Here is a 13,281-nt window from a genome sequence, read left to right as displayed (position 1 = left end):
ACAACTCAGTATTGTATTTACAAAGGGGTTCATATTTGTTGTTTGTACTGCCCATGTAACTCTCTCTGTCTTTCTCATCCTCAGTGCTGCCAAGGCTGCAATCTTTATGGAAGCAGACTGCCTCATCTTTCTTCTGCAGAGAGATTGGTGAGTTAGAACTTCTGACCCTTTGTTTAGCAGCCAGCTCTTTACCACTGAGCCACCAAGGCTCTTTCTATTTGACCAAGGAAACCTGTTTTCAAAGATACCTTAAGGGATGTACTTGGGAAGCATTGTTCTATACTGAATGACTCTAGTAGGCTGTATTTCCTGAATATTGTTTCTGCCTTTTGAAAGAAGTTGCTCTTTCTCTTCCTGGGCAGTGAAGTTGTTGGCTATGACTGGTTGTTTCTGGCAATGTGCCTGCTCCCAGATGTTTTCTCATTGGTGGTCTTAAAACTAGGTAAAGGACTGTAAGTATGAAATAAATTCTCAGAGTAAAAGACATGAGATTTGGTGCATGGACTTTGTGACATTAATTGTGGCTTCTCAGAATGTTTTGTTTTCTAGTTTAATTTTAGTTTCTGATAGTTGAGGTTGTTGGATAGAGAAGCTGTAGTTAAGTGAAATGATAATCTAAGCAGCTAATACTTTCACTGGTCATTAAAAAAGCCATAAAACTTCCACTCAGACAAGGAGGGTTGAATTAGTGGTTGTACACACATATAACACCATATAGACCGTTTATGGATATTTCATTTAGAATTCTGGGAATTCTGGGAAGTCTGAATATCTCACGTTCTGAGCCTGGAAAGCTCTCTCTTGTTATCTACCTCCCCTCTAATTCATCCCTCAGCTCCCTGAGAAACTTTAAGAAATACCAGAGTTTCTGTCTTGACTCTAACACATGAGCTTGATATCACCCTCTGAAATATTCTGTCCTTTCTGGCATAAGCCTCTTACCTCTGCTCCTGAAGACTTAGGCCAATTGAAGTTATAGGCACTCTTCCTACTCATCACTGTCTCCTTTCAGGTTAGCCAGGAGGAATTCCTGCTCCATTAGGAGTAAACACCCTTTTCTTGATCCCCTCTACATGCAATGATCCCCCTAATCCCTACTGTTCTCTGCTGTATAGGTCTCACCTTTGCACTCACTCTCTGATTGACTGGATGAGTGAGGAAAGGTCAGCATCTTGCTTGTTTCTTGTAAGTGGCCACCCTTTTTGCATCCCAAGGTAGTGAAGACTTTCTCCCCTTCAATAACACCTTCTTAATCACTTCATTCTCTTAATACTGCTACACACTTAGTATGTACATCACAAAATCGAGTACTTTATTAGATTTCTAATAGGTCTGCATTCACTAATTTCAATCTTGAATTAGTTATTTCTTTACTGTAAGAAGCCCTGGAGGCATATTGGGTAAGGCATTTGGCTGCTAAACAGAAGATTGGTTGTTCAAACCCACCAGCTGCTCTGTGGAAGGCGGATAAGGTAATCTACTTCCACAAAGATTTACAGCTTTGGAGTCCCTATAGGGGTCACTATGAGTCAGAATTGACTCAATGGCAATGGAGTTTTTTGGTTTATTTCTTTACTGGGCAAAGTTTTGTTCTGGTGCCATGAGTTGGCATTTACTCAGCAGTATCTATCTATCATCTCTTTCAGAAAATAAAATTGTAATTTGTTCTTTTTAACTACTATGATTAAAATTATAAAGACAATAATATATTTGATTAAAAGCTAGTGCTTTTTTCTTTCACTGAAAATGGACTTTGATTTAATTGCATAAGATGAAAATGAGTTCTATAGTGAAAATAAAGTACGTATCCTAGATACTCATTTGTGGAGAGAAGAGACATCCCAGGTGCAGCTCTTCTGTGGTATTTCTGGCTTTTAATTGATTCAGCTTGTAATTTCTTCCTACTTCTTGCATTAGGAATTCTTCCCTCTGTGCACTTTGCTGTTGCTACATACCTCTCAGGTAGGAGAAATACCAAAGCTTCATATTTCCACATGTAACTCTTATGTTGTTGTTTTGTTATGTGCCATCAAGTCAGACCCGACTCATAGTGACCCCTCCTTGGGTTTCCGAGGCAGTATCACTATGGAAGTAGATTGCCCTATCTTCCTTCCGAGGAGTGGCTGGTGGGTTTGAACCGCCAGCCTTCTGGATAGCAGTCAAGTGCCTTAGCCACTATATAGAATATATATATTCTAGCAATCATCAGGAAAGAAAAAAATGTTCTTTTGCTACCTCCATTAGGGATAAAGGCAACTGCCTAGCCTTAAATGGCTCCTATTTTTTTCTCCCACAATCTGAGATTCAAAACAATTTATTTAAAATCAGTGCAGAAAAAATTAGCCATTCCTTTGGATTATGACCAGTATTTACCAAATACTAGGGAGTTCTGTTACTAGTTTATTCTTGGCTGTGTTTCTTGGCAATTCATAAAATTATTGAACATTTGAATTTTTGCTTTGAGAGGGACCTCAAATATAATAATATAAACCTCAGTTCATTCCACACATAAGGAATTTGAGGCCTGAACACATGAAGTGCGAGCTTTAGTGGCTTAGTGCCTAAAGCATTTGACTGCTAACAAGAAAGCTGGTGGTTTAAACCCACCGGCCACTCCTTGGAAGGAAGACTGGGCAATCTACTTCCATAGAGATCCACTTTGGAAACCCAAGGAGGGGTCACTGTGAGTTGAAATGGACTTGATAGCAGTGAGTTTGTTTTTGTTTGTTTGTTTGTTTGTTTTAGACATGAAGTAAAATGGTTAAGATCACAAAGCCACTTAGGCTATCCAAAAACAAAGAACTTCCATATTAAAATGGTAAAGAAAAATCTAAAAATATTTTGTGTATCTTTTATTTAAATTTTCTAACTCAGAAGACCAATTACTAGCTTGCTCTTCTGCCTCCTTGGAATGATTTAAGCCTGTTGGATGGTATCTGTAATTTGGCCACAGGTTGGAGTAGCCCATAATCTTTTCAGAGAGCTATAATTTTTGAAAACCTGAGTAGCTGATCATGGTCTTGGTAGGCAAAAATTTCTGAGAGTGGATTATTACAGCAATCTGGCTACATATATTAGACTATACAGGGTTTCATTTCTACTTTTGTAAGACTGTCTTAGAGAGTTCAGAAAATGGGAGATAGAAGATCTCCTCCTCAGAGCTGAGTTGTGTGGGGCCCTTACATTCTTGTTACTGTCTTTGCACAGCACATCTGACTAGAAGATTCCTGTCTAATATTTCCTGTCTTCTGAGTTTCCCAAAATCTTTAATTTATAATATTGAATCATTTAATAATTTCTCCAAATTGTCAAATATCAGCAGTTCCATATAATTCCAAATAGTTTACACAGTGGGAAATTTCTGGAGTTGTAAGTCAGAATACTGAATCCTTTACACATTGACAAGACTTAAGAACCTTGCCCTGTGATGTAAGAAATGATTATGCACCCCCTGTGTGGGAAGTGAATTCACAGAGCAGGACAAAGGAAGCAAAATATCAAGCATTTGCCCAACTATTTACTGGAGTGATCCTTTTCTGATATGCAGAGCTATAGGTTAGAAAAAGTCTTTTTTTTCCATCAGATAACACATTTAATAAAATCATCTTATGTATTGTCAAACTTTTGTTCATCTGAGTAGTGAGAATAGAAAAATATAACCATGCATTTCACAGTATACAGATAGTTATAAGCTTTACTGCTAAGAAATTAAATGTGGACCAGTCTCTTCTCCCTTGCTTAAATATGGTTCCTCATGCAGACACACTATTTTGGTCCTTTTGTATTCTTAATTATATTTGATAGCTACACATAAGTTCTTATATTTATAAATTATTCTTATATTACCAAGTAATTCTACCTAATGCAATGAAAATATGAACACCTATCATGTGCCAGGTAGGGTAAGTGCTGGGGATATAGCATTCTATCAGATTGAATTGGTTTCTGCCTCTCTCCTCAATTCCAAACCAATAAAGACAAATAAGAAATGTGAGAAGCACTTATTTTCAACAATTTAATTAAAATAAATTCAATTTAATAACATGGGTGCATATTTGTTTCAGTATTGGTGTTTGCATGCACTGCTTTTATCTGTCTTACCTGAAGTATCTTATCACCAGGCTGCAGCAGGTTGGATGCTGGCCCATCAGGCTGAACCCTAGTAACAAAGATACCCTATAAGTCAGAAGTAACAGAGGTTAGGATTCTATTACCAAGAACTAGGCCTACTTAAAAAAAAATGAAAACAGCAAAAACAGATGAAAAAACTTTACACATGTAAGTTGAAAAGCAACATCATTGCATTAAAAAAAAGGTCATCTTGTTTTTAAAGTGTAACCTATGATTTATGAATTAATCTCATGGCATATTCTTAATCATTTCTTTCTTAAATCATTTGAAATAGGGTACTGAGTCATTTTTCATATAATTTCTGAATCTGTTTTGGGTTATTCTGCCTTAGAAACATACCTTATTCATAGGTTGAAATTCACCATACACTTTAAAAACCTTACTATAATTATACATACATATTTATTTATTTAAATGAGTATTACTTTGTATGATTTGAGAATTTTAATATAAAATGCATATGAACAAATCAAACAAAACTCCAACATGCATTTTAAATACAGTTTATTTAAATCTTCCTACATAGTTATAATTGATTAACTTAATTTATAAAAACATCAACTTAATTTTATGATGTAGATAAAGCAAACATTTATTGTGTACTAAACCTTGGGCTTTTATTTCTGTGATACAAACATATACAAAATAAAGTTTCTGATTTCAATGAGCTTGCAATCTAGTAGAGGAGAAGTAAGAAAATAAGCAGTTACAAAACAGTGTGACAACTGTTATGACAGAGGTATAAAAGGATGTGGAAAAAAAAAGTTACATTTAAGTTATCGTTGGTGTGTCTGGACTTCCAAGAGGAGATACCTGACAGCTGAATCATAAAGGATAAGTAAAAGTCAAAAGGTCACATATTTTATGATTCAATTTATATACAATGTCCAGAACAGGCAAATTTATTTAAACATAAAGTAGATTAGTGGTTGACAGAGGCTGAGCAGTGACTACTAATGGGTATGGAGTTTCTTTTTGGCATAATAAAAATGTTTTACCATTAGACAATGGTGATAGTTGCACAAGTCGTGAATATACTAAAAATCACTGATTCCTACACCCTAAAAAGGTGAATTTTATAGTGTGTGGATTATTTCTCAATAGAGCTACCAAAATTTGTTTTAATTCTTAAAAATTATTCAATAGAATAGAAGATAATAGTTTAGTATCATTGCCTATTATTATGTATTATCTTTTCTTTGCCTATTATCTATTATCATCTACAATCAATACCCATGGAAACAGCAGTCAAGAAATCAAACAATGTATTGCATTGGGCAAATGTGTTTCAGAAGACCTCTTTAAGGTGTTAAAAAGCAAAAATGTCTCTTTGAGGACGAAAGTGTGCATAACCCAAACAGTGATATTTTCATACACATGCAAAAGCTGGACAATGAATAAGGAAGAGTGAAGATGATCATGATGCCTTTGAATAATGATATTGGTGAAGAATACTGAATATACCATGGACTGCCAGAGACAAACAAATTTGTTATGGATGAAGTACAGTCAGGATCCTCCTTAGAAGCAAGGATGGCAAGACTTCATGTCATATACTTTTGACATATTATCAGGAGATACCAATCCTTGTAGAAGGACAACATGCTTGGAAAAGTAGAGGGTCAGTAAAAAAGGAAGACTTTGAATTAGATGGATTGACACAGCAGCTGCAACAATGGGCTCAAACACAACAATTGTGATGATTGTGCAGGACTGGGCAGTGTTTTGTTCTGTTGCACATAGGGTCTCTATGAGTCAGAACCAACCTGATGACACCTAACAACAACATCGTTGTTGTTGTTGTTATGTGCCGTCGAGTTGGACCCGACTCATAGTGACCCCTCCTTGGTTTTCCGAGGCAGTATCATTATGAAAGTAGATCTTCCTTCCGAGGAGTGGCTGGTGGGTATGAGCCGCCAGCCTTGTGGTTAGCAGTCAAGTGCCTTAGGCACTAAGCTGTCAGAGCTTTATCATGTCTTATTGGCTGATCTGTAAACTTAATGATTCTTATTTAAATCCATAACTTTGTGTGTGTTTGTATGTGTGTATAAATAGTTTAACAAACAGCACCAGATTAAAATCTTTTTATCCAGTGTGGTGGTTAAGTTTGTGTGTCAACCTGACTGGGCCTGGTTGAGTGGTTGGGCAGCTGAATGTAGTTATTCCCATGGTGAGACTGGTAATCAACTCCATGGTGGAATCTGTTGGAGCAGCTGAGTAGCTGCTTTGGGTATGTGGTCTGCTTCCTGTATATAAGAAACGGCTTTGGGAATGGTTTCTAGCTTATGGCATGCTTGGACCCTGCATGTAGCCGTTTTGTTTTTCAGCAGCCTGCCATGCACTGCTGACGTTGGGACCTTTAATGGACTTGAATTAATGGCCTGCTGTGTTGTCTGGTAACATTGGGACTGTGCTTCATTACTTGTCAGCCTTGGGCTTGTCAGTCTCAGTAACCAGCAGCTGAATGAAGAAAAGCCTCCAGCTTCAGTGGGCTGGGAGCAGGAGGCAGAACTGAAGCCCAAGGTTGAGGGGCTTTCACCCTGCCCCTACAGCCTGGCACTTTGAACTCAGACTTAAAGCCTCCGAACTGTAAGAGAATAAACTCCTGTTTGTTCAAGCCACCCCATTTGTGCTATATCCTTGTCAGAGTGGCACTAGGTAACAGCAACACCCAGGTTTTCATTTAGCACTTTAGATCTTTGTGGAACTTACTAACTTAAGGTTTTTGAATGGTTTGCATCTTCCCTATTTTAATCTGTTTCCTTCTCATTTAAAGATAAAAGTATAAGTGTTGTTGTGTTGTTGTTTTGTGCCGTCGAGTAGGACCTGACTCATAGCAACCCCTCCTTGGGTTTCTGAGGCAGTATCACTACAGAAGTAGATTGCTCAACCTTCCTTCCGCGGAGTGGCTGGTGGGTTTGAACCACCAGCCTTCTGGTTAGCAGTCAAGTACCTTAAGCACTAAGATACTAGAGCTCCTAAAACTATAAGTAGGCATTAAAATCTCTGGAAAATGGAATAATTTTTAACTTGATAATTCAGCTTCTAGGACTTACTTTGAGGAGACAACCAGGCAAAAATGCAATATATATGCGCCAAGATGTTCATCACAGTGTTATTTGTAATAAGAAAAAAATACAAAGCACATATAAATGTCCAATAATAGGATACTGATTAAAAAAATCATGGTAAATCCATGTAATATAATATATGCTCATTAAAAATGAAGTGCTAGTTGGCTGATATAGAAGGACATGATGCTTAATGAAATAAGCAGGCTATAAACATTGTGTGTGGGATGACACTATTTTTGCTGAGGTATATTTACATGTATTTTTATGTAGGAAAATATCTGGGAGGATATAATCCTAAACATTTAATAGAGGTTATGCTGGGTAATAGAACATCAGATTTTTTTTTCCTTTTGCTTATCTATGTCTTCTAATTTGTCTATAATGACTGTGCATTAAGCATTATAGCATTATGTATTAAGCATTATGGGAGCTCTGGTGGCATAGTGCCTAAGGCATTTGACTGCTAACCAGAAGGCTGGTGGTTCAAACCCAACAGCCATTCCTTGGAAGGTCAATCTACTTCCATAGTGATATCGTCTCAGAAACCCAAGGAGGGGTTGCCGTGAGTCGGATCCAACTTGACGGCAGTGTGCTATTAAGCATTTTAACTTTAATAATATAGTAACATTTTTTTTAAGTCAGATTAATGGTGGTAATATTAGGCATGATATAGTAATCCTTAAATAGCCAGTTGCTTTGGTCAATTCAGCTGTCCAAAAGCCAATTCAGAAGGAAAAACAAAACTTTTTTTAAGTAGTTAATTCAGGCACAATAGTTAATCCATCAGATCACTGTAAACAGCAGGAGATGACACTGATTGTGATGCCAAATATAAGCCCCAGTCCTTCCACATTGGGCACAGAGCTCTCATACATTATCAATCTATGAGACTATATGTGCAATCAGCCTCCTTTAAAGCCCCCACTTTCTTATTAAGGTCTCTTTTCAATAGGCAAATATCATTGTTGCACAAAATAAACCACTGCATCTGTGGCTGATGAAGGTGAAGCTGTTCTAACTATTATTATATCTCAGCAGTCAAAGTGTGTGCTACTCAGTTAATTTTGATTGCCTTTCTCCAGCTCATTGTACAGGAACAGTTTTAATAATGTTTGTATGAATCCAGACTGTAGGAGCTGAATTATGGCCATCATATATAACTGCAATGCTGGAAGGAACTAGCAACATTCCACAACCTGAATGTTGAAAGAATATAAATGTGGTGTCTGGGGCAGGTTTAATTTTATCCATCACATAGCTCTGCAGGAATTGTGTGCTATTCTGAAGACTCACTTTGATGCTTACTAATATGGTGGCTTGAGTCTTTAGATGCATGTGTTGCTTTTTTTTTCTGAACCTTTATTATTTCTTTTCAATCAATAAACCTCATTAGCTAAGAAATTACTACTGCTCATTCCTATAGTTTCATATAAATATATGAATCCATTATGCAAAAATGGAGGATACATGTCCTATCAGCCAGTGTACTGCCATGTAAGTTGAAACAGCAATGAATGCTGTATTTGATAATGATCTGAAGCATTCATTATCTAGCCGTAGAATGTTTCCTTAAAAACTTCCAGCAAAGGCCAATGCCTTAATGTTGCATTGTATTTATCCATATAACCATTGTCATATGAAAGAGACAACATCAATCTGAACTTATTATGTGGTCCATATTAGGATGAATATTGGTAAGAAATAGGAAAAATTTGATAGTGTTTTGAAAAATCTTGTAGCAATGTGCCACCCATTCAACAAACTCATTTATATGACTTCAAAGAATATTTTGGCATTGATGACAGAATTTTGTGGGCAATCATCACACTATTTGTATTCTGAACATTAGAGTAAAAACTTCCTACTATTTGGTGAAAAGATATCTCCTAACTTTCAAAAAACAGAGATCCATCTTGGATATATGAAAGATCCAAATAATAGCAATTTATCAATCTTATAACTCTGCTTTTCAGTTTTTTTTGCAATATTTCATAGAGTGCTAAATATGGAACAAAATATCATGCAATACACTCAAATCTACTAAAACGACTTATCAAACCATCTTGGTCAAGGGAGGAAAATACACACTAATAGACATAGCAACATTGAAAAAGTTACTTAGGTTAATAATTCTTTTCAATGTTGACATATATATTAGTTTTCTATTGCTTCTGTAACAAATAACCACAAACCTAGCCTAAAACGTACATATGTGGTATCTTACAGTTATGCAGATTACAAGTACAACACAAGTTGGGCTCACTAGGTTAAAACAAAGTTGTTGACGGGGCTGCATTCTTTTATTGAAGCTCTTGGGATGATCCATTTCCTTGCCAATTCCGGTTTAGGGAATGTCTGTGTTCCTTGGCTCACACCCCCCTTTGTCTATCTTCAAAGGGAGCAATGGTACATCTCTGATCCTTCTTCTATAGTCACATCTCCCTCTGACCACTGGGAAAGATTCTTCTTGTTTAAGGACTCATGTTATTAGATTGGGCCCGTGCAGATACCAGGCAGTCCTTGAGATAGGAACTTCCAATTTACAGACAACTACTTGGCCTTTAAACAGATCTGTCATGGCTGGCAAAGTGAAATAGGAACAGACTCAAAGTTTTACAGTTTGGGAGATTTGTCACAGTACCTGGAATGGGAAAAATTATCATTAAGCCTGGTATAAGAGACTTGGAAGAGGCATAGTGAGCCCTTTCAAGAGCCTGATGCATGAGTTTGGATTATTGGCAGGACTGTAGATTGACACACATTCAAAGCAGCTTAGTTGGCCTCCATCTTTGTGCAGGTCACCACCATGTTTGAGCAAGGTGCCATCATCTTTGAGCAGGGCAGCATTGCTTTGGCCTGTGCTCTAAATCTGAGGGCAAGAGATTTGGTTGCTACACTATGTGTACACGGCTCTTCTTCTATAAGAGGGAGATGAAGTTTCTATCAAGATTTTGACCTGTAATTTTTCCCAATCCAGCTATCTTTCCAGTTAAGTGCAACTTAAAAAAATTGAGTGTGTTCCGGTGACACTTCTTGATCATGACTGAACCAAGGAGAACAAATTTGAAGCCCTGATAAACTCTTAAAGACACAGTTAGGAACAGATGTTGTTCATAACCCAGGGAATGCCTGCACTCCAGGATAATCTCCCCATTTCAAGATGTTTAACTTAATCATATTTGTAAAATTGCTTCTGCCATGTAAGGCAATATATTCACAAGTTCTCCTGAGCAGGATGTAGTCATCTTTGGGTACCATTTTTCTGCCTACTATACAGTATAAGAAGTGGTCAAGAGCATCACTTTGGAGTTAGTCTGTGTTTGCCATTTACAAATTGGTGACCTTCGCCAAGTTACTGAACCTTTCCTCCTAAGTAAAATGGGTATACACACACTCGTATGTGATCAACATGGTTAGGTTCCAAAGACCAGGTTGTTACGTGAAAATGTACATTACGTGAAAATGGAGAGTGACCAGATCCGCTCACGAATTGGAGGATAATTACATTATTACATAACCATCAAATTTCATCATTACATAACTGCCAAGCCACTGAGAATCTTGGCCCAGCCAAGCTGATATATAACCTTAACCATCACAGCCAGTGTTACTTTCACTTCACACTTCGGCATTAGTTACTGCCAGAGGTACATTGTTAATGCACAAAATAGAATCGATTTTTAATTATTGTCAAAAAAAGTATGAAATGTCAGATAATGAGATAACTGATAAGTGAGGAGTAGGTATAATAATGATACATATTTCATAGAGTTATTGGATTAAATGAGTAAATACATATAAATACTTATAACTGGATGGCATTCTGCATAGACTTAACAAATGTTATTATAATTATTGGAAGTATTGACGTTTAATAGCGGACATGAGTTCCATCTGGAGGGCTTCTGTCTTAGTGACTTTCAGGGGCTATTTCCTTTGGCAGGACCAAGTCAGGACCACTAACTCTTTATAGTAATGGCTTCTAGAAGGTAGTCTAGTCAGAGGTTTATAGTTTTACTGATGTGTCTCACTGCTTCAAAACCAAAAACCAAAACAAAACAAATTCACTGCCATCAAGTGGATTTTGACTCACAGCAACCCCAACTGGGTTCCTAAGGCTGTAAATCTTTATGGAAGCAGACTAACCCATTTTCTCCATGGAGAAGCTGGTCAGTTTGAACCTCTGCACTTTTGGTTAGTAGCCAAATGCCTTAACCACTACACCACCAGAGCTCCTTCACTGCTGCAAAAGCCCCAGGTTATTTAGTGACTTAAAAACACATTCGTATTCCCATAGCACCACCTCTGGGAGACATCTCACATTGGGGCAATATGGTAAATACTTCAAAAATCCTTTCAAAAGGAAGTCTGTACTCTTCCTTCAATGTGCTGGTGTGGTTGAGACAGACTACATGCATTCCTAGGTGTGAACCAAAGCCAATCAAGAAAGGGCTGGCTGGATGCTAACACAGGCATAACATGCTCTTGTTTCATATTTCTGCACTGTATTTTAACCACTGTTTATGAGAGTCACATTTGTTTATTCCAAAGATACACATAATAAGCTCATAAAAAGTTTTTCTTTCACAAATAATTTTGACAAAGGGTGAGTTTGGGAGTTTCTCACAGTGCTTGCTGGATACCTAGACTATATACTTCTGGACATAACCCTGAAAGGGCTCAGTAAGTTAGTCTATAAGGCAAACATTTAGAATTTTAACTTTGGAGGAGAAAGAAACTTTATATGACTTTTTAATGATGAAGGTAAATGATTGTGACAGTCTCATCTATTGCAAATGTAGACACCAAAATAGAACCTGTCTTAAGGGAACTGCAACTGTAATTTATGAAATATACTTTCTTTAAAATTCTGAAAAGTCTTGGCTCTAGCTGATGCTAAGAAATTGGTTTCTAGGAAGTCTGTATCTCAATAAAAATTGCATACAATGACAATTCAGAACACATTGGTTAACATATAATAAAATACAGTATTTCATGATTTCATATAATTATGAAAGTTCAAAGAGTGCTTCTGGAAGAAAAATTAATTTATGAAAATAAACACAGGTTTTGATTCAATAATTTTTATAGGGAAACAATTTATTTGCCAAAATCATGGCAATATTAATTTCCTTTCACAAAGTAAGCAAGTTCCTATGAAGCTATATTATGGCTCTTAAAAGCAACATTAATAGACTGTATTTACCTACTCCCTGTGATTATTAGAAGATTGGATACATCAAGGATAAAAGTATTATCAATAATGTACCTTTCTGTGAATCAAAAGTGTGATGATGAAACATTTTAAGGTTAATTGCTTGTGCATCAAATTTTAGGCTTTGAACAAATTGCGTCCTTAGCCACTGAAGAATTTCATTGTTTACAATGAAATTTAAAAGACAAAAAAGATGAATAGGAAAGAAAATTGTTTTAGTAACTTAGAAAATTTGAGCCTCAAAATGCAGAGACAAAAAAAAAAAAAAAAAGAATCCTGCAAATGACCAAAGGTCTTAAAAATTTCACAAAAATGTAAAATTGTGCAGACATTTAAAGGAGTTTTACGTTCAACTTCACTATTATTTTTATAAAATAAAAATTAAATTGAAAGCCACTCAGTTACATTTGTAAAAGAAATTATTAATAATGCATTGGAGCCACAAGGAGACTAATGAAATCCACAGAAATTGACTATGTGATTACAAATAGTGGAGATTATTCTAACAGAAGAAATACCACATTGTTTGGTCTTGAGACTTCTATCATTCTTTTAGATCGTTGTAGAAGTCTCCTGTTGTGGTTAGGCTGTGGAGCTGATTTTGACTACTAGCAACTTATAGCAAGCCCATGTGACAGACTAGAACTGCTCCATAGCATTTCTAGCCTGTAATCTGTACCGCAACAGATCAAGTCTTTCTCCCATGGAGTCACTGGACACTGGATGTTTCAGCTGCCAACATTTCAGTTAGCAACTAAATGCTTAACTGTTGTGGCACGAGGGCTCCTTAAGAATCTGGTTAGTAATCTTGCTCCAGCACTAGTATCAAAGTTCAACAAGACAGAAAATAACAAATGCTGG

The 13,281-nt window shown here is 36.6% G+C and overlaps 1 protein-coding gene across 1 annotated transcript in view; it reads right to left on the bottom strand.

The window, feature by feature from the left end:
• The window catches only part of LRRC7 (leucine rich repeat containing 7), a 601,965-nt gene that overhangs the window by 13,497 nt on the left and 575,187 nt on the right, over positions 1-13,281 (bottom strand). The window contains 1 exon segment of the mRNA XM_007948315.2: positions 4,102-4,176. Within this exon segment, the coding sequence (XP_007946506.2) occupies positions 4,102-4,176 (75 nt within the window).

The sequence above is a fragment of the Orycteropus afer genome, unplaced genomic scaffold (genome assembly GCF_000298275.1).
Source record: "Orycteropus afer afer isolate SDZICR_OR568_19922 unplaced genomic scaffold, OryAfe1.0 scaffold00213, whole genome shotgun sequence".
Taxonomy (NCBI): domain Eukaryota; kingdom Metazoa; phylum Chordata; class Mammalia; order Tubulidentata; family Orycteropodidae; genus Orycteropus; species Orycteropus afer.
The sequence above is the reverse complement of the archived record's forward strand: the minus strand, read 5'-3'. Positions and strand labels throughout refer to the sequence as shown.